At 38.5% G+C, this 23,125-nt stretch overlaps 1 protein-coding gene across 3 annotated transcripts in view; it reads left to right on the top strand.

Annotated features, from left to right (window-relative positions):
* Positions 1-13,076, top strand: part of ppp1r9a (protein phosphatase 1, regulatory subunit 9A) — a 234,110-nt gene extending 221,034 nt beyond the window's left edge. For all 3 annotated transcript variants that reach the window (XM_072253423.1, XM_072253421.1, XM_072253422.1), the window contains 2 exons: positions 713-895; positions 7,145-13,076. In XM_072253423.1, coding sequence (XP_072109524.1) covers positions 713-895; positions 7,145-7,354 — 393 coding nt within the window. In that variant the 3' untranslated portion in view covers positions 7,355-13,076. The remainder of the gene's footprint in view (positions 1-712; positions 896-7,144) is intronic.
* The last annotated feature ends 10,049 nt before the right edge of the window (positions 13,077-23,125 follow it).

Genomic DNA, 23,125 nt, shown 5'->3' with positions numbered 1-23,125 from the left:
CTGCCTGGTTTAAATATTAATAAAGGAGAGCTTTTTACCTTTGTGTCAAAACAAGATCTAGCCCAATGCATTTTGTGATAAAGCTGAGGTACTCATTGTATTAAGCACATGGATATATTGGCAAAGTCTGCTACCTAATACATCACAAATTTATGGATAGGAAAATAACAATTGGAGGAACATTCTGGCAGTAAAAGTTATCGTGGTGATGAAAATGAATCAAAAATAATAAAAGCAGACAATGACATTATTTTTGGCTATTAGAATTGGAAGTGAGTGATTTTGGGGTTGTGGCCCTCCTGCAAATCATGGCTTTTGAAAAAAGAGAAACATCAGGACAGATTAAGAAAACATTGAGATGACAGGGGATTTTTGTGCCTTTATTTTAGCTCTCCCTTTTCTTCTTACACATCTGTTCTCTGGATTGGTTTTGTCAAGGTAGAAAAACATAAACTGAAGGCTTGTGGTAGAGTTAAGTGGTTGTTGAAAGTGCACAATATCCTGCAAATATGTTCTACAGCCTTATACAAGCATCAGCATGTATTATCTGAACTTCTGTCAAAAAGGTTCCAGGTGATACAATTGCCTTTGAAAGAAGAGCAAAAAAAATGTTAAGATGTTGAAATGAAGACAGTTTTTGCTGTAGCCTTAGGTTTAATGATATTGGCAGCAGCACAATCACAATGATGAATTTTTGTTTTTACCTTGAAAGATCCTTGATGAAGGACAGTCGCCCAAACACAATCAATGGAAAACTTGTGCTGTTGTGGACTGGAGCACTCATCAGGTTTCTCACTGGCTTATGGGACTCAACATGGAGCAATATGTTCCACAATTTATTGCCAAGAGCATTGACGGAGCTCAGTTGCTCCAGTTGGATGGAACCAAATTGAAGGTTAGTAATTTCTCTAAAAATAAGATTTACTATTTTTTAGTTCAATGTGAATTTAAATTTCATAGATGAACTATTAGAATTGGATTCTTATATAATGCCAATACTAGACATAAAAATGCTCACAGTCAAGAAATGTAGCCCATAAATAAAATTGTGACTATGATGAAAGTAATTAAATTACAGGAAAAGGATTCATTTTGTTTTTCCTTAGTTGTTTCACTAATTTGGACTTGATTGTCCAAATGTGCTAGAATGTTTCTGCTGTTTCTAAGATCGGGAGCCAAGCTATGATTGATAAATTGTCAATACCTATTTAATACTATATATATTTTAAAAGTTATGGTGCTAGTCAATCTGTTCCAAAATAGTTACAACACTGACGTCTAAATGGCAATGGAAAATTGTATACGTGATTGTCCTGATGAAGGGTCTTGGCCATAAAACGTCAACTATTTATTCCCCTCAACAGATGTTGCCTTACCTGCTGAGTTCCTCTAGCACTTTGTGTATGTTGCTCAAGATTCTCAGCATCTGCATTATCTCTTGCATTTATGATTGTACAGGTGATACCCTTTTCATAAAATTCAGGAAAATTGTATTCTTAGCAATTACCAAACTATATCAGGCTACCCTTAACAATCAAAACATAATGGAAGGCATTATCAACTGTTTTATTAAGCAAATTTGTTTACCAATAGTGGGTTCTGCTCTCAATATAACCTTGGTCCAAATATGGTCAAATGAGCTGAATTCCAGAAATAGGCTAACTTACCATCAAGGAAGCATCAAAAAGCCCTATAAATTCATGATGTCAGGAGAACATGTTCCAGTGGCTGGAGTAAGCAAAGAAAACAGGACAACAGAAACTAGAAATAGCCACCTACCCTTGAAGCCAACCTCACCATTCAGATTTACCCCAGCCTCATCTCTTCTGTGCCAGATCCCAATAGCGTTCAATTCACCAAGCTTTTAAAAATTTAATCTACCTCCGCTTTCAATCCTTATATTTAGCTATGGGTCCTCAGTTCACTTTGATAGACAATTTCAAAAATTCAGTGCCATCTGTAAGTAAATATTTCAATGAATTTCAATGCATGGCAAATAGCTAATGTTGTTCCATTATTCAAAAAGGGAACCAGAGAAAATCCTGGAGAAAAAAAAAGACTGATGAGGCTCACATCAGTGATAGGGAAGATACTGGGGAAATTCTTAGCTTTAGGATTTGTGAGTATTTGGAAAATCATGGCCTAATTAGGGAGAGCCAGCATGGCAATTCATGTGTTACTAACTTGACTGAGGTTTTTGAAAAGTTGACAGGGAAGGCTGATGAAAGTAGAGCTGGTGACATTGATGCATGGATTTTGGTAAATTGTTTGACGAGATCCCTCATGGGACGCTAATCCAGAAGATTAAGATGTATGGAATTCATAGTGAATTGGCAATTTGGATTCAAAACTGGTTTGCTCATAGAGGGTAGTGGTCAAAGAGACTTATTCTAGCTGGAGAATTTTGATAAGTGGTGTTCCACAGAAATTTATACTAGGACCTCTGCTGTTTATGATGTATATAAATGAGCTTGATGAAAATATAAATGGGTGGGTTAGTAAGTTTGAAGATGATACAAAAATTGGTGGTGTTGTGGATGGCATAGAAGATTGACAAAGAATACAGCAAGTTATAGATCAATTGCAGATATGGTGGAGAAATAGCAGATGGAGTTTAACCTGACCAAATGTGAAGTAATGCACTTTGGTAGGTCAAATTAAAGAGATCGTCTTGCCTTAACAGAGTTGATGAGCAGAGGAATCTTGAGATCCATGTTCAGAGCTCCCTGAAGCAGAGGTTGGTAGGTTTGTTACGAAGGCATATGGCATGCTTGCCTTTATTAGTCGAGGCATTGAGTTCAAAAATCTATGATGCAGCTTTATAAAACTTTAGTTAGGCAACATCTGGCGTATTGCATAATAGTTTTGGTTACCCCATTACAGGAAGGATGTCAAGATTTGGAGAGGTTGCAATAGAGGCTTACTGAGGGGAAATCTGATAAAGATTTACAAGATTGTGAGAGGCATAAATAGACTAGACAGTAACTTTTTCCCCCAGGGTTGAAATGTCTAATGCCAGAGGGGCATGCATTTGAGGTGAGAGGGAGTAAGTTTAAAGGAGATGTGAGGGACAAGTTTTTTTTTTGCATAGAAAATGGTTGGTGCCTGGAATGCACTGCCTGGGGTGGTGGTAGAGGCAGATACATTAGGGACTTTTAAGAGACATTTAGATAGGCAGTTAAGTGTGAGGGAAAAGGAGGGATATGGACATTGTGTGGGCAGAAGGCCATTAGTTGGCCATTTGAATACTAATTTAATTCATTGGGCACAATATTGTGGACTAAAGGACTTGTACCTGTGTTGTATTCTATGTCCTATCTTCATTTTATATGACTGATCCCTAATCTTGAAACTACCACGAATAAACTTGTGTCTCCTGATGTGTCTCCTTGGGAACTTCTATGTTTTCATAAGTTCACCTAGTCTTCTAAACACCAAGGATACAGACTTAATCTGTTTAGCCTCTCTTGCCGTAGGAATTATCCCAGTGAATCTATTTTGGACTGCCTCCAACACTGCTATATCTTTTCTTTGGTCAGGAGACATAGAAACATAGAAAATAGGTGCAGGAGTAGGCCATTCGGCCCTACGAGCCTGCACCGCCATTCAGTATGATCATGCCTGATCATCCAACTCAGAACCTTGTACCTGCCTTCTCTCCATACCCTCGATCCCTTTAGCCACAAGGGCCATATCTAACTCCCTCTTAAATATAGCCAATGAACTGGCCTCAACTGTTTCCTGTGGCAGAGAATTCCATAGATTCACCACTCTCTGTGTGAAGAAGTTTTTCCTAATCTCGGTCCTAAAAGGCTTCCCCTTTATCCTCAAACTGTGACCCCTCATTCTGGACTTCCCCAAGATCGGGAACAATCTTCCTGCATCTAGCCTGTCCAATCTCTTTAGGATTTTATATGTTTCAATAAGATCCCCCCTCAATCTTCTAAATTCCAGCGAGTATAAGCCTAGTTCATCCAGTCTTTCATCATATGAAAGTCCTGCCATCCCAGGAATCAATCTGGTGAACCTTCTTTGTACTCCCTCTATGGCAAGGATGTCTTTCCTCAGATTAGGGGACCAAAACTGCACACAGTACTCCAGGTGTGGTCTCACCAAGGCCTTGTACAACTGCAGTAGTACCTCCCTGCTCCTGTACTCGAATCCTCTTGCTATAAATGCCAGCATACCATTCGTCTTTTTCACCGCCTGTTGTACCTGCATGCCCACTTTGAATGACTGGTGTATAATGGCACCCAGGTCTCGTTGCACCTCCCCTTTTCCGAATCGGCCACCATTCAGATAATAATCTGTTTTCCTGTTTTTGCCATCAAAGTGGATAACCTCACATTTATCCACATTAAATTGCATCTGCCATGAATTTGCCCACTCACCTAACCTATCCAAGTCACCCTGCATCCTCTTAGCATCGTCCTCACAGCTAACACTGCCGCTCAGCTTTGTGTCATCCGCAAACTTGGAGATGCTGCATTTAATTCCCTCATCTAAGTCATTAATATATATTGTAAACAACTGGGGTCCCAGCACTGAGCCTTGCGGTACCCCACTAGTCGCTGCCTGCCATTCTGAAAAGGTCCCGTTTATTCCCACTCTTTGCTTCCTGTCTGCCAACTAATTCTCTATCCACATCAATACCTTACCCCCAATACCGTCTGCTTTAAGTTTGCACACTAATCTCCTGTGTGGGACCTTGTCAAAAGCCTTTTGAAAATCCAAATATACCACATCCACTGGTTCTCCCCTATCCACTCTACTAGTTACATCCTCAAAAATCTGTGCGCAGTTCTTCAGACCCACTGTATATGCATTGTTACTGATTTACCTTGTTCTACCTCAATGTTCTGTTTAATGATTTGATCAGTATGAACAATATGCAAGATAATCTTTTCACTGTATCTTGATACATGTGACAATAATAAACCAATACTAACATGCTGTACATTTTAATAAAGTTTGTATATTTTCAAATTCCAACACATTTGCAATAAAGTCTGATTAGAGAGAGTTGTGAAGGCCTGGCACAGATGGAATCGGTGGGGGCGGGGGAGGAGAGGTTTTGGGTTGGGGAGAATACAGATGGTATTGTCTAAGGAGGAGGGAGGGTTGGGGTGTTCAGAGATGATGGGGTGGGATTAAGGACACAAGAATCTCCAAGGACCCAAAAGCTGATGGTGGGACCTGAGAGACAAGAACCTGTGGGACCTGACCTGGACCTGTCAGTTCAATGCTGCCTCTTCTGCCTCGATGAGGCCACACTCAGGGTGAAGGAGCAACACCTTGTACTCTGTCTGGGTAGCCTCTAATCTGATGGCACGAACTCAGTTTCTCTAACTTCTGGTAATTTCCCCCAGCCCCTTGTACATTCCCCATTCTTGTTTCCCTCTCTCATCTCATCTCATTACCAGCCCAACGCCTCCCTCTGCTACTCCTCCTCCTTCCCTTTCTTCCATGGTCTTCTATCCTCTCCTATCAGATTTCTCCTTCTCCAGCCCCTTAACTCTTTCACCAGTCACTTTCCAGCTCTTTATTTCACCCCGTCCCCCTCTACTGGTATCACTTATCACCTACCACCTTGTTCTTCTTCCTCCCCTCCCCCCACCTTCTTACTCTTACTTCTCCCCTTGCTTTCCAATCCTGATGAAGAGACTTGGCCCAAAATGTTGACTGTTTGCTCTTTTCCATATTTGCTGCCTGGCCTGCTGCGTTCCTCCAGCATTTTGTGTGTGTTGTTTTGGATGTACAGTAACTGCAGAGTTGCTTATGTTTTATGGCTCTAAAAACCTCAGCCCAATGCTCTCAAGTGCCCTGCACAGGCCGAAAGAACTCATTACACCCCCTGACACAAAAGAACTTCATTATAAGACAGGGATAAAAGGTGCTTGAATCAGCATTAGTTCCCTCCAAATATATTACCGAAATCACAGAACATACAACATAATGCAGCTGGTAGTGTACCTTCAACACAAACCATGCCAATTCAAGAAGGCTGTTCACCACCACAAGTGGTGCAATTGTAGTTAGGAATGGTCAATGTGTGCCAACAGAATTGCAGTCTAGAATTGAAGGGCAGCTTTTGCATGAAATTAAAGAGCAGTAACTTTCATGAAACTAATAATGAAATGACAAGGCTTGAGTAAAGGTTACTCTCTGTCACCTGACATCAGAAAGCTATAAACAGATACATTGTCCATGATTTGGGATGCAGAGAGATGAAGAGTCGTTATCAGAGGTGTTTGTATTAAATTACAATAGTTATTTTCTAGTGGGACACTGTGTTGGTCTAATAAATGAGTGGGAAAATAATATCATGCTGTTTAGAGATCATCTTGTTTTTGGGGAGGTGGAGTTGAGATTTTTGGGAATCGAGGGATTTGGGTTAGTGCAGGAAATTAATGCTGACGTAAAAGATCAGCTGTGGTCTTAAATGCAAGAGCAGGCCCAAGACATCAAATGTCTACTGCTTCTAATTACTATTATTATTATTATACTTTCTTAGGCTGCTCAGTTAATCTAATTATCAGTTTGAACTTTTAAAGAGTGGAGTGAAAGCAGAAAATGCTGACTACATTCAATAGATCAAATATGCACAAAGGAGGTACAGGTTAATTTATTATGGGGTGCTGGTCCTTTTTTTAGAACTGCAGGTGAACAGCATTTCAAAATAAGCAAGAAGAGTAATCATGTAGTTGACTTTTATTTTTTCAACAGATTTGAGCCTCTGTACAGGGTGCCAGCTATGATAATCTGATAAATTTAGGCAGATCTACTGTTAGTCAGCACTTTTAGGACACGAGAATGTGCAGAACTGGTTTTCTTCCAAGACTACTCTGGATAACACCAAGTCCATGCCCTAATGCAGAAGCTCTTCCCCCTAAATTGAGAAAGCTTATATTAGCAAGTGGCAAGAGTTGCAATTTTTAGCATTCTTGATATTCTTTCTGATTCATTAAAATCCAATTTTGTGGTATTTCTCAGTTTTAACACAGGGCTCCTTTTCAAAATACTCCATCTTTTGTTTTCACAGGTGTGCGGAACACTTCTTATGCTTAGATATGAAGGAGAATGTTTAACCTGAATTATTGTTTACCTTGTATTAACTGTCATTCCAAATATTGTTTCTCTGCAGGCATTAGGTATTAACGTTTCTCGAGATCGGGCCATTATCAAAAAGAAGCTAAAGGAGTTGAAATCATTAGTTGAAAAAGCACGTAAAGCACAACAGAAATTAGAGAAACAAAGGGAAAAACAGAGAAAAAAGGAACAGGAGCAGCTTCTGAAAAAGAATAAGAAAACAAGCAAGTCATTATTTCTAGCAGCAGAACCTGACACTGAATAAGAAGTTCATCATTAAAAAGACTGAAAGGGTTTTAATAGTTTTCTAGGCACTTTATATCCTGTGCACAGGCTTGAGGAGTGTATATAATTTCATTTTACAAACACCTCAGAATTATGTCAGAATCATTTTATGGTGGTCATCACAAAAGAACCTGAACATTTCATTTTAGTTTTGTGTATGTTTTTCTTTACATACACTGGCTCCTGTGGAAGGCTTGCATAACTTCTCTGATTACCTGGCATTAAAATCAAACTGCACAAGACCTAAACAACTGTCAAAACAACTTGTGGAGAAGTGATCAGCTTTAAAAAAAACATTTTAAAATGGGATAGAACTTTGTTTTCATGTTATCTCAGAATTTTCACACTAGAAAACTTAAATACAATATATCAGCATTACATAAAAGGAGAGGGCCCAAAATAAGCAATTTCTGCAGTCTGCATATTGCACTGATATTCATGGAACTTAAACTTCTGAGTAGAAAACTATGTCAAGTTACATTTCCTGAAATATGAGGATATAACTGTTTGTAAAGGCGTATACCTATTTTATTCCACCAATTGGCAAAGTTTAAAAATAAATTTTACTATTAAAATATTATTATTGCACACTGCAGTTTTCTTTTTATTTCAAAAATTTATTGAACTGTAAATAGCAGTTTCAATATTTCATTTAAAGTTTATCTAAATAACAAACGTTCTGAAACATTTCCAAAGAATTAAATTTGCAATAAATAAGTTGAGACAATGATATTTAAGTAATGGTCTTTATATTGTTACAGATCTAATATTGAATGGCAAATGATATAAACTACTTTATTGGGATTTTATTTTCGTAGGATCTAAAGCATGGTTTGGTGTAGAAATTGGGAACAGTTGGTTAAGCAGACAACATTTTAAAAAAAAATCGGATATGGTTATTCTACATCACCGTATTTTTAATTCCACAGTAAATGGTAAAGTTAGTTATTTGTCAATTCAACAAAGATAGCACATTAGAACTGTGGGCTTTCTTTGTTAAAGGTAGGTACAAGTAGTTAATACCTATGTTGATGGTTCTGCATAACTGTAGGCTTCTGGCTTTAATGATTTGGAACATATCCCATTTGATGAGAATTCAAAATCATCTTATGCCATATTTAGTTCAGTTAAACTGTTGATATCTTATTTGGATATTAATCTCCCCACCACTTAAAATAAGTAATATATTTCCTTAACATCAATATTTTGTATGTGAGCAGTCTTTTCATATTGCGGCATACTCTTTCTTGTGATTTGAGGGATAATCAAGACTTTGCTGAAGTGATTTTACAAGAAACATTACTACTTTGAAGCGATATTTAAAGAATGTCCTATGCTTAAAAAATAGTTTAGAACATGACATATGTATTTAAAATCTAATTTGGAAGCCCATTTGTATATGTTTTAAACCTGTTTCCTGTTTTTGAATAATATAGATTTGCATCTAACAGAAACCCAGAACATCATTAATGAGTCGGTGAAAATGTGTCATTTCCATGTCTTCCCCATCAATAGTCTGTGTATTTTTTTATGATAGCAGCAGTCAGTAATTAGAGCCAGTAGTTAATATTTAATATAAGTCTACAAAGCATCAAAACATTAAATGTGTTTTATATGAAATTCTGATGAAGTGGCATTACACACTTTCACCATTGCCGTTTTAAACTCTATTTTACTACTTTGAAAGTATTTTGTGGCTGCAATTCTTGGTTCTCACTTATTTAAAATTAAGCAGCAAACAAGTTTGGGCATTTAATTAAACTAATTCAACAAAGTGGTTGAGTGCTATTTTCCCATTATTAGAGAAGATTACTGTAGTTTAGTTCAACACTGTTGGGTGTAACACCAGATTAATCTTGTTCCAGAGATGTGTTAGTAAAGCCTAATTGCCAACATAGTATTTTTAAGAAAATTCATATGTTTAGTATTTTTACTTCTACCATTTGAACTAAACAAAACTGCTTCGGTCCAAATGCAGATTTGTCTACTGCATTGTTCAGACAAGTGGTTTGATGCTTATCTGCCCTCACCCCATTCTCTCACTACTGTAGCAGGGCTAGGGTTCCCCTTGTCCTTCCCTACCACCCCCTTACCCCCCTTATCCAGCACATCATTCAAGGTAACTTCTGCCAATCTACAATGGGATTCTACCGCATTTTTCCGTCACCCACCCCCCCCAACATCCCTATTCTCCACTCTTGGCAAGGATTGCTCTACATGACTCACTTGTCCATTCATCCTTCCCCACTGATCTCCCTCCTGGCACTCATCCTTATGTGGGACAAGTGTACATCTGTCCCTATACCACCTCCCTCACCACCATTCAGGGGCCCAAACAGTACTTCCAGGTTATATGGTGCTTCACCTACGAGTCTGTCAGGGACATTCATGTATCTAGTGCAGCCTCCTCTACATCTGCATGACCTGGATGCGGCTTTGTAGAGCACTTCACTCCATCCACCACAAAATGTAGGATTTCCTGGTTCCATTTCAATTTCCCTCCCATTCCCAGTCCGACATGTTGGGCTACAATGAGGGCACAACCAGGTTGGTTGGAGCAATACCTTATATTCTGTCTGGGTAAGTGCCAACCTGATAGCACAAACATCAATTTCTCTAAGTTCCAGTAATTTTTCTCTGTCCCCATTCTCTCTTTTCCATTCCCAATTCTATTTCTTCTTTAACCCCTTCTTTTTGATCGCAACTGTCTGGATCCCCTTCTCCTTCCATTTCTACCATGGTCCCCTGTCCTCTCCTATCAGATTCCTTCCTTAGCCCTTTACCTCTTCCACCTATCACCTCCCAGCTTCATACTCCATCCTCCTCCCCCACCCACCTTCTCTCTCAGCTGGTTTCACCCATTGCCTGCCAACTTGTACTACCCATCCACCCCACCACCTTATTCTGGCTTCTGCCCCCTTCCAGTGCTGATGAAGGACCTTGGCCCAGAACGTTGATTGTTTATTTCCTTCTGTAGATGCTGCCTGACTTGCTAAGTTCTTCCATCCTTTTCTGTGTGTTGCTCAAGATTCTGTAGAATCTGTAAAAGCCTCCTGTATATCGGTGATACCTGACGTAGATCACTTCACTGAGCACATAATGCTCTGTCCGCCAGAAAAGGTGGGATCTCCCAGTGGCCACTTATTTAATTCCTCTTCCCATTTCCATTCTAACATATCAGTCTATGGCAGCCTCTAATGTCACGATCAGGCCACAGTCAAGTTGGAGGAACATCATCTTATATTACGCTGGGGTAGCCTCCAACCTGATGGCATGAACATTGATATCTTGAACTTCTGGAAATGGCCTACCCCTTTCACTATTCCCCATCCCCTCTTCCCTCTCTTACCTAGTCTCCTTGCCTGCCCATTGCCTCCATCTGGTGCTCCTCCCCCCTTTTATTTCTTCCATGGCCTTCTGTCCTCTCCTATTAGATTCCCCGTTCTCTAGCCTTTTATCTCTTTCACCAACTTCCCATCTCGTCGTTTCACCCCTCCCCCTCCCAGTTTCACCTATCACCTTGTGTATCTCTCTCCTCACCCCACATTTTAACTCTACTCATCTTTTTTTTCTCCAGTGCTGCTGAAGGGTCTTAGTCCGAAACGTCGACTGTACTGTTTTCCATTTATGTTGCCTGGCATGCTGAGTTGCCCCAGCATTTTGTCTGTGTTGCTTCGATTTCCAGCATCTGCAGATTTTCTCTTATCTGTAGAATCTGTTGTGTTTATAGTTTGATGTCATGTTTTCTTTACATCTCTGCCCACTGATGCATACAATTTGCTCTGTGACTTTTTTGGTCTTCATTTTAAACAATACAGCAGCGGCATGGTAGCGAAGTGATTAGTACAACACATTACAATACCAGTGACCCTACGGGTGCTCCGATTTCCTCCCACAGTCCAAAAAACTGGTTGGTAGGTTAGTTGGTCATTGTAAATTGCCCCATGATTAGACTAGGGTTATATCAGGAGTTGCTGGGCAGCGCAGCTTAATGGGCCATAAGGGCCTATTTCGCCTTATATTTCAATAAATAAATTCCTATTTCTTATAAAAATGTCTTTTAATGATTATTCTTTCTTGGCTTCCTTGCAGTGTCTAACAGGACAAGTAATTTCTCTCCTCTCACCCACTCCTCTGAAAAATATTAAGCCTGTGAAGAAAAGTAATGCTAAAAGTGATATTTCACTAGAAGCTCTGCAATGAATTCTGCATGTCTTTTATCACCCAATCTCCCATTTAGAGTATTATTGAGCAGAGCAGTAATATTCAGATCAGCATTGTTTCACTGTCAATTTCATCTTGCCTTGTTGCAGTAATTATCAAAGTTTTTTCCATCTCATTTGTTGCAATATGCTATTTGTGCTATATTTTCAATATGTGACTACTGTAAGTATATTAAAACTTTAAATTTAATGCCTCAATTATTTTAGGTTACTTGATTTTATGCAAGTATTGAATCACTTGCTCTGTTATATGCTGAATAATTATCACTAACATGAAAACTGTAAAAACATATCTTATTGCTGAGGTCATAGTCACAATTCTGTAATTAACTAAATCAGTTGGTCTAGTATATATTGTTCCTTTTGGGAATATCTTGTGAGTGTAGATAGTTTTGTTTTCCAGTTAAATGCTGTGAAGCGAGGGAGTAAAACTGATAATTAACTTTACAAACAATAAATGCCCAAAATAATGTAAGAAATCTAGCAAGCTTACAAGATATAGTGATCCATAATAGGAAGTCCTGTACAGAAGGGAGTGTTTTTATATAAATATATATATATATATATATATATATATGTAAAACAAACTATAAAAGGATGTTATATTGGTGTTCTTTTAATTCTTGTGTTACTGTTAGTTGATTTTGAAGTAATATGATTACATGTTGCTGAAGGAGGACTGGGGCAGCTAACTAAGAAATGCACTGAGGATGTTGAAATTGTTTTTTATTTGTAAGATAAGTACCAAAAGATGGAGGAATTTAATTTGAATAAAATGTGTACAAATGGCATGGCCTGATGTCTGATTTGAAGAGCTGTTCAATGTTCCTCTTCCTGCATGATAATGAAAACAGTGCCATGCCTGAATTTAGTCTTCTGTGCTTTGTGATGTATTACATTCTTATGTTTACAAACTTAATATTTTATTTTAATGTTAATGACAGATAATAACTAGTATTTTTGTTGATTTTAAATGCCTGTGAAACTTATTTGGATAAATGTAAATAAACATCTTGCCAATGAATAAGCACTGTTATCAGACAACATGCATTAAACAAGTGAAAAGTCTTAAGTGAAACAACAGGTTAAAGAAAATATTCTTGTAAGTGTATGCTCAGTACTGAATTATCCCTTTTTATTCTAAACAAGACTGTAAGAGCCATGTATCTATTTTCAGTCATATGGTTGGGGTGTGGTGGAGGCAAGTGAGTACAGTTACCTCTCATTTCGTTAAATGTTTAGTTTAGTCTTGTAGAGAGGGGATGAGCCATGCAGAACTATATTTTTTGTTGACCGCTATTAGAATGCTAATTTAATTCGACTGCTTAGTTGCGCTAATTGGGACGCTAACTAGATTGCTATTAGTACACTTAAATTTGTTAGTTCAGCTGCTAACTTGGTTACTTCTCTAGTTTGAATACTTATCGCTAATTTAGTTTTGTTAGCTTTTTTATCGCTACAATTCATCTTTGGTTGTTTTGCAATAAAGGATCGAATGTACCTTTCTTGACTTTGGAACTTCATAATTAGAAGCACATCATACAGTGTCGATCTCCTGACTCAGTGGTTTTGGTTTGTTTTAAAGTAACCATTACATTTTGTCAACAAAAAATAATTATACAAAATGAACACCAGTCTACAGCTAAGAATTGCCTCAGAACTGTTTGTGAAATTGGAATCTCAACACTGAGAAGCTTGCACTTTGGCAACCCAAGCAGCCTGCAACAAGTAAACGACCTTTTGTTAATTCATGCTGTGTATTTGTAGCTTGAACACAATTCTGAATGGTCACTGCTGCCTGTCCATTGGGGACCATTACTTGATTGTGTGGTGTTTCCCTGAGGGCTCATCACCTTGTTTTATTTAAGTGCTGAAATATTCTGGTTGCTGACATTTGATCTGAAGGCTGTTTGGTTTAAGCGCTGTGGATACATGCACAAACTGTTGCCTGTATTTATTGAATGTCGCTGGTGCTTCAGGGAAAAAAAAGAGGCAAGTGCAATTGACACCACTAGAAAAGGTAACATGAGTGAATGGAACTGGCACTAGCAACCCTCACATCGGGGCTGGCAAAAGAGAAATTAAGTTTACTTTGAAAGCTTTGGTGGGTAGAACTGAAAGTCTTCTGAAAGAATATAAAACAAATGTGAACAAAATTAAAGAATGTGCCTCACAAGTGCAATCTCATCGTGAGGACTTGACTAATACCTGTGATGCTGTTGCTAAGCAACATCACATGTTAATCTTATTACTTTCCAAGTTCGAGCAGGAAAGACAAAGTAGATGTTTTTCAAGAACTGATCATTATTGCAGTGCATTCATAGGGGATGTAAAACAATGGTTGAACCAAACATTATATTGAACTTCATGTTGCTACAAAAAGTGAATATGTGTCTCACCTTCCAACAGACAAAGTTTCTCAAATTCCAAGGGTGTGTTTTGACTACACATGTAGCAGAGGGCCCACAAGATGACATAGACCCGAACAAGTGTGTCAAATGTCAGGGATCGATGTTCTGCAGCAGACAGAGCAACTTCTGTATCTAATACCCCCTCTGTAGACATTAAAATAGAGGCTGATTAGCTGCATTAATCACATGGCAACAATTATTGAAGGACAAATATGCAATGAAAGAACAAGAGGAATAGCTATAGAAAAGGAAGGAGCGGCTTAAGTTGCAAGAAGAATTTGCTGCACAGAGGGCCAAAGTTAATGAGCTAAGGACTTTAAATGAGGCAAGTGCTAAAGGTGCTCCAGCAGAACAGTCCATTGGTTTGAATTCTTATTTTGAAGAGGCACAGAGAAAAAAAAACATTCAATGTCACTGTTGATTCATTTATTCCTCGGGTGCTGGTAAAACATGAAAAGGGCTCCCAAGAGGTAGTTCAGAGTGTTTACTTCTAGCCTGCACTAAGGAGGCACTCTGGACCTATATCATACCCAACAGCTCAAGGGGCTCATGGGGACATTTACATAAAGCAAGGAAACACTTCTGTTTTAGACGACAGGGGTCAAAAAATATTATTGATGTTACAGTATGAGGAAGCAAAATTATAGCCATAATGACTGACTCTATTTCCTTTAACAGTACATTAGGGGTCCCCCTAGAAAATTTGTCAGAAGTTGCCAGTCTGTCACTAAGAAAGGATATATAAAAGCTAAGGCTTTACTACAGGAACATTATGTTACTCTAACAGAAAATAGCATCCACCTGCATTCCAATGGCTCTTTCTTGGGTACCTATCAAATCTGACAAGGTGAAAACTCTACAAGACTTTTTCTTAGAGGCTTGCAATGCAATAGAAAGTGCAGTACATGTATGAGCTAGACATACCTGTCAATTGTTGTAAAGAAATTGTCCTATATGCTTGGGGATAAATGGAGAACTGTGGTCTGTGAACTGCTGAAAAGGCACAACTTAAAGATTACTTTCAATGGCATTGTTTATTTTATTGAAAGGCAAGTAAAGACTGCTACACACCTGGTGTTTGGGAATATATAGGATGCTACATCATCAGCAGTAAGCAAAGGTGTGAACAAAACTAAATCACAACTTTGTTTTAAGGTTGAAGGAGGCAGCTTTGCCACTACTGTGGCCATTGTGAGAAGTAAAGCTAAAACTGAACCTGGAACTAATGGAAGGGAAATGGTCTCATCAGCAAAAGGGTATGTCTGTTCTGTGAGGGAAAGTCTAGCATACTCCACATCATGGTATTCATCACCCCAGAATAGGGAAAGTTTGTTTTGTCTTTAACTGTGGAGCGACTTTTCAGTGAATATCACTCAGCTTTTACAGGGACCATATCTTACTAGCTGACTAATTGGATCGTAACCTGATTCAAAAAAGAACCAGTGGTGATCATGGCAGATATTGAATTAATGTTTAATCATGTTGAAGTACCAGCTGAAGATGTGGATCTGCTGAGGTTTCTCTGGTGACTTGATGGTGACCTCAGCCGTGATATGGTGGGCTTTAGAATAGTGGTACATTTCTTTGGAGCAACTTTATCACAGAGTGGTGCCAACTTTGCTCTTGAGAAATGTGTAGAAAACAGTGAAGAACAGTCCAGCTGTGAGATGGTGGATAAGGTTTTCCATTGCTTCTATGTTGATGACTGCTTTGTGTCAGTATCCTCTGAGGAAGAAGTGGTGTCTCTCTATCGTGACCATGTATCCATTTGTGCTGAAGGCGGTTTTCAACTCAAAGTGAATAAGCAACAGACATAGCGAAGATGGCTATGGAGCAGTGTCCTATCTATCGTTGCACAACACATGTTCTCAAGTGCACAGTGCTCTGATCATGGGAAAGTAGTTTTCATCCCTCGTATGGAGTTCATCACTGCTACAGTGGCAAGCCATATGGACACATTGTGGTGGAAGGAGCAGCTCCAGGATGCCAGCACATGGCAGATCTAACTCTGGACAGATTCTTTCCAGATGAATATGTAGGAGTTGAATGCTTTGGACCTTTCCGGGTAAAGAGCGCAAGGAGTACAATGAAGAGGTATGGGGCCATATTTACCCCTCTAGCTATGTGAACTGTTCACATTGAAGTGGCATCTTCCTTATATACAGATTCCTTTATTAATGCACTTCATTCTTTATAGCAAGACGAGTACAAGTTCATGAACAGCTCGCTGATAATGCAACAAACTTTGTTGGAGCTGAGTGTGAGTTGCAAGAAGCCACTGAGTAGTGCAATCATTCACGGATCAGTGATGTCCTTCTTTAAAAAGGAATTAAAGTGGATGTTTAACACCCCCCCCCCCCCAAAGCTGGTTCACATCATGGAGGACCATGGGAGAGATTGATCAGGTCTGTGCAAAAGGTCCTTAATTCCACTATGAAGCTACAGAATCTCGACGAAGAGGGTTTCCACACAGTCCTTTGTTAAAGTAGAGGCTTTTGTCAAGGGTACTCCAACTTCGAAAGCATCTTTCAATTACAACAATTTGGAAACATTAACACCCAACCAGCTGTTGCTTCTGAAGACCTCACCACCAGGAGAGTTCCAAAAGGAAGGCATTTATACTCATCATAGATGGAAGCGGGTTCAATACATATCAAAATTGTCTTGGAAGCACTGGGTCAAGGAGTATTTACCACAGATACAGGAATGTCAGAAATGGTCAACTGTGAGATGCAATGTCCTCCCAGGAGACATTGTGCCTATATTTGATGACACATAGCCTTGAAACTCTTGGATCATGGGAAGAGACATTTAAATCTTTACAGACAGAAGAGGATTTGTGCAGCATGTGCACATCAAGACCAAGACTAGCTGTCCAGACAAGCCTATAACCAAGATCTGTCTTCAACAGGAGGCAGAGGTTTGAGGAGCTACAGCTCTACAAGATGCATGACTTTGACTTGACAGAGAGTGATGGTAAAGATCATTCTGTACTGGGCTAAGTGCTCGTAACCTCTGGCCTAGATGACTTACATGACGACAAACAAAGTGGACATTTGTATAAATGTTAAGGTGTTTGTCCTTGAAGACTTCATGTCTCTTATTACAGTAGTATGTAGTAATTATTACAGTGCAGTAATTAAGGGGCTGGGATGTAGGGGCCATGTCACATACGCTAAGGTGTGGTAGAAGCAAATGAGTATTGTTACATATTCTCATTTTGTTAGTTGTTTAGTTAATGGAGAGTGGTTGAGCCACGAAGAATGATATTTTTAAAACCGCTATTAGACACTAATTTAGTTTGACCGCTTAGTTACACTAATTGAGACCGCTAATTGGAATACGAGCTAGGTCGCTATTAGTACTTTTAAATATATTAGTTCGACCATAAACTTGTCACTTTGCTAATTTAGTTTTGTTTTTTTTATATCGCTAGAAGATTGTTCATCTTTTCTGGTTTCATAATAAAGGATCAAACATATCTTTTTCAACTTTGGAACTTCATTATTTGAAGCGTGTCACACAATGTTGATCTTCTGGCTTAGACTCTGCGGTTTTGGTTTGTTTTAAAGTAAACGCTGCAAGTAATGTGGCCGCACTTGTCTTTTTTTTACAAGACTACTTATGTCATAATTATTTCCTGAACTAAATTTAGATTATTCCCTGAATTACAAACTTGAGTTATTATTTTTTTATTTAAGTTTCATTAACAATTTTATTCATTGAATGTGAACTAAATGTTGCTGGTCAAAAATTGGAATTGAAGTATTACTATAAAAATAAAAGCATTGGGAAATCAGAAGTTCCTGATATTGCAAATTTTGGAAAGTTCAAGATTATTATACTCAAATATCAAGTGGAGTTGGTTTCTTCTAATGGAAGTCAGACTACTGGGCTAGAGCATTTTGGATCAATTTAAAAACAATCAAGTTTATCAGAGTAATATTAATAACTTGCTAGCTTCTCGACACGAGAAAATACTTAACATATAGAATGTTGGATAAATCTGCAGCTGAAATTATTATAAGCTCTGTTACATTTATATATTTAATATCTTAACCAACACTAATTTGCAATGAGAACTGAGTTTTTGATAGAATACAGTTAGGTATACACGCTGTGTGTATTCTAAAGAATGATATTATAATTTTGCTCATAAACATTGTTGTTCCTAAGAGCCTGTCCCAAACAGGAATTCAAACTGCTACAAATGCCTTGCCTTTTTATTTAAGAGCATGAATGAGCACCATATCATCAAACCCCTAATCAAATGCTCCTCCATTAAAAACTTTGTTCTGTTTCCCAAACAAAAATTTATACAATTTATGATGAAATGCATCTCAATACTGGTATTCTGGTCCTTTAAAGAAGTATTAGAGCAACGGATCATGCAGTGAAAGATTGATTTATATTTCATTGCACAAATTACAGAATTTTGATTTATTCATGTTGCAGGAAAATTGACCCAAAGTATCATGAATGAAAGAAATTGAGATGGTGGAAATTCGCAGCAAGTCATAAATACAGTATATAGATCATTAGGTTTAGATTTATTAAACACAAAGTACATCACTCAACAATAAATCTTATCACATTTATCAAAATAATCAAGGGAATACTAGAACTTGAATGTTAATTCATATAAATCTTTAGGGGAAAAAGAGAATTCTCCATTTAAAGTTTTTGATACATAGACCATGTGAGAGCTCTTTATGATCTACAAACAATTTCATCTCACTATCTAAGGCAGGCATTCCTAACCTACTTTATGCCATGGACCCCTACCATTAACTAAGGAATCTTGTTAATCCAGGTTGAGGACCCCTGGTCGATGTGGAACATGGAAGCATTAAGGAACAGAAATCAATGGACATATTAAAATTACAATAAGATATTTCATTGTTTTACAACTTGTTCATACATTATAAATCATTTTGGTAACTGTATATTAATTGAACTATTATATGAAACTTTCTTCCAAATAAGTTATTTTTTTAAACTCCCATCACTGAGTCTAAATATAGTACCAAAATTAAGACCCCTTGATACCTACAGAACTGTAGATTGCTGTCAATTGAAAAGTGACACTTTTTCCAAAGTTACTGAACTCACAGTAGAGAGCTTTGTGGTAAATTGTTCGGATGAGCAGTTTATCATTGTAAACTGTGGCAAGTGAAGCACTTTGCAGTACAGAGCCATTATTCACATACACTTTGGTCACTTTGGGATATTAAAAAGAATGTTTTTAATTCTGATTGCCTGTGTGCACAAAAGAAGTGTTAACTGAGCAGTACAATGGCTGATAGATCAATAATGAAGCCAAAACATTCTTGGCTAACTGAAATGCTTATTTTGATGCCATCAGCCTATCCTTCTGTGTTTAAACTGAATGCATGTTCTTATTTCATCAGCTTAAAGTATTGGGGATTTACTCAGGGCTGTATTTAAAATCAAACCATCCCTCAAAAGAAAATTTTCTTGAGACTTTTTTTAAAAGCCTCAGATTTAGAAGAAATGATGATTTAAAATATAACATTTTTATTTCAGTAACTATGCCATTATCTCCTACACAACAATTATTTTATTCCTAGAAATTCTGCAAATTATGCATAAATGTCTATGAACCATGTTAGCAGACATTCATCTATAAATAATGCCCATAATGCCAAACTTATTCATGTACTGTAGAGTTACAAAATACACGTGGACCAAGATGTGAACTGTCCTGTGCTATCACCAGTGGGATCATCAGTTGAACTGCCACCTGTCTTCAGGAGTTTCGGCCCGTTTATGATCAAGACTCCCTCGAGGTGGTGGGCCAGCAGTGCTAAAGCACCACCTCCCACTGGTGAGCTTAAAAACTTGGCATCTGCCTCTATCAGAGTTGTTGGTCACTTCCATCCAAAAAACTTTTATTCTGCAATATAAATTTTAAAACAAACCTCAGATCCTGGGGAATTTTCAGGATTGTACAGTAGAAATTTCCATGCATTCCAAATATCTCCAGTCTTTTGATCCACATTCACATTGTCTGGACTTACACCCAGAGCCAAACTCTTTACATAGAAGAACCAACATTAAGATTGAACAATACAATTAGAATGTTAAAATAGTTAAACTATATATAAACTGTATATAACAGGGTAAGCACAGAGGAACATCTGGATAAATTTCTGAAACGCTCGTTCGCTGCTGTCGTTACTGCGCGGTCAGGAATCTTTCGGAAGGAAGGCCTCAAAATCCTCGGCTTTGCCTGCTGTTGGCGACCGAGAAGGAAGTCCAATCGTTCGGATAGAGATGGCGCTCAAGTACTCGGTGTCGGAGATCTGACCAGAGCTCGAAGTTTTCGGATGACTCAGAGTCGGACCATGATCGGGTATGGCAGGGAGAGTTTTTCTTCCTTCTTCCTTCTCCCATCTGCGTGAGATGTAGGACATTTGAGAGACTTTGAACTTTTACTGTGCTCGTGGACTTCTTCATCAAATTATGGTATTGTTGCACTGTTGTAACTATATGTTATAATTATGTGGTTTTGTTAGTTTTTTCAGTCTTGGTCTGTCCTGTGTTTTGTGATATCACACCAGAGGAAATAATGTATCATTTCTTAATGCATGCATTACTAAATGACAATAAAAGAGGACTACGTGTCTTCATAATCTAATCTAAAAGTGAATTTGCTTTATCCTTGTGTATGTTCAACATGTATTCCAAATTTCTGTGTAATCAAAAAAAAAAGCACCAAAATAGAAAGTGGAATTAATTGTGACTTACACATTTGTACCAAAATAACACTGTTAGTAATTTCTGTCCTCTTATAACATAAAATTAAATCTGCATAGTTAATCTAAAAATCATCATAATCCACATAACTTAATCCAATATCACTAAAAATCTACAAAACAATATCAGATAATTCAGAAAGTGTTCAAAGAGCAAATGTGACAGAATTTCTAAACCTGTGCTGGCGCTTTTACAGCTATGCACATATTAATATCACTTATCTCGGGTAACGATGAGTTTGAGTACAGAGAGGAAATTAGGAACCTGGTGGCATGGTGCAAAGTCGGTAACCTATTCCTCAACGTCAGCAAGATGAAGGAATTGGTTGTTGACTTCGGAAGGAGTAGTAGAGCACATGACCCCATTTACATCAGTGGTGCACAAGTGGAACAGGTCAAAAGCTTTAAGTTCCTCGGGGTCAATATCACAAATGACCTGACTTGTTCCAACCAAGCGGAGTCCACTGCCAAAAAGACCCACCAGCGCCTTTACTTCCTGAGAAAGCTAAAGAAATTTGGCCTGTCCCCTAAAACCCTCACTAATTTTTATAGGTGCACCTTAGAAAGCATTCTTCTAGGGTGCATCACATGGAAGTTGTCCTGTCCAAGACCGAAAGAAGCTGCAGAAGATCATGAACACAGCCCAGCACATCACACAAACCAATCTTCCGTCCTTGGACTCACTTTACACCGCATGCTGTCGGAGCAGTGCTGCCAGGATAATCAAGGACACGACCCACCCAGCCAACACACATTTCGTCCCTCTTCCCTCTGGGAGAAGGCTCAGGAGCGTTTTGGGCCGAGACCCTTCGTCAGGACCCTTAGTGCAGGTGCTGCAGCTTTCCAATGGCAAAGTAATTGCCAATGTATTAAGCTGTGCCTTGAAACTGTATACATTTATGAATAACAGCCTTCAATACATTCTTTGTTAATTACTTAGAGAGATACAAGAAACACACCTTTCAGATGCCTACGTTCATGAAGACCATTTACTGACACTAATCCTACATTAATCCCATTTTTATTCTCCCTACATTCTCATCAACTGCCGCAGATTCTACCACTCATCTCTACACAAAGCTCAATTTACAGTGGCCCCTTAACTTACTAATAACCCATGTCTTTGGATATGGTAAAAAACTGGAGTAGCCAGAGGACACCCATGAGCTCTCATAGTCATAGTTATAGTCATAATCATACTTCATTGATCCCGGGGGAAATTAGTTTTCGTTACAGTTGCACCATAAATAATAAATAGTAATAGAACCATAAATAGTTAAATAGTAATATGTAAATTATGCTCAGAGAGAACTTGCAAACTCTACACAGCATTTGATATCACTCTGTACCTTACTCTGTATTTGGATCCTTGACTTCCTAACTGGAAGACCACAGTCTGTGCGGATTGGTGATAACATATCCTCCTCGCTGACGATCAACACCAGCGCACCTCGGGTGTGTGCTTAGCCCACTGCTCAACTCTCTATATACCCATGACTGTGTGGCTAGGCATAGCTCAAATACCATCTATAAATTTGCTGATGATATAACCATTGTTGGTAGAATCTCAGGTGGTGACGAGAGGACGTACAGGAGTGAGATATGCCAACTAGCGGAATAGTGCTGCAGCAACAACTTGACAAAGTCAATGGGATGAAAGAGCCGATTGTGGACTTCAGGAAGGCTAAGATGGAGGAACACATACCAATCCTCATAGAGGGATCAGAAGTAGAGAGAGTGAGCAGCTTCAAGTTCCTGGGTGTCAAGATCTCTGAGGATCTAACCTGGTCCCAACAGATCGATGTAGTTATAATGAAGGCAAGACAGTGGCTATACTTTATTAGGAGTTTGAAGAGATTTGGCATGTCAACAATTACACTCAAAAACTTCTATAGTTGTACAGTGGAGAGCATTCTGACAGGCTGCATCACTGTCTGATACGGAGGGGCTACTGTACAGGACCGAAAGAAGCTGCAAAAAGTTGTAAATCTAGTCAGCTCCATCTTGGGCACTAGCTTATAAAGTACTCAGGACATCTTCAGGGACCGGTGTCTCAGAAAGGCAGCATCCATTATTAAGGACCTCCAGCACCCACAGTATGCCCTTTTCTCACTGTTACCATCAGGTAGGAGGTACAGAATCCTGAAGGCACACACTCAGCAATTCAGGAACAGCTTCTTCCCTTCTGCCATCCGATTCCTAAATGGACATCAAAGATTTGGACACTACTTCACTTTTTTTTAAAAAAATATACAGTATTTCTGTTTTTGCACATTTTTTAATCTATTCAATACACATAATTGATTTACTTGTTTATAATCATTATTTTTTTTATTTT

The sequence above is a fragment of the Mobula birostris genome, chromosome 3, assembly GCF_030028105.1.
Source record: "Mobula birostris isolate sMobBir1 chromosome 3, sMobBir1.hap1, whole genome shotgun sequence".
Taxonomy (NCBI): Eukaryota; Metazoa; Chordata; class Chondrichthyes; order Myliobatiformes; family Myliobatidae; genus Mobula; species Mobula birostris.
The sequence above is the reverse complement of the archived record's forward strand: the minus strand, read 5'-3'. Positions and strand labels throughout refer to the sequence as shown.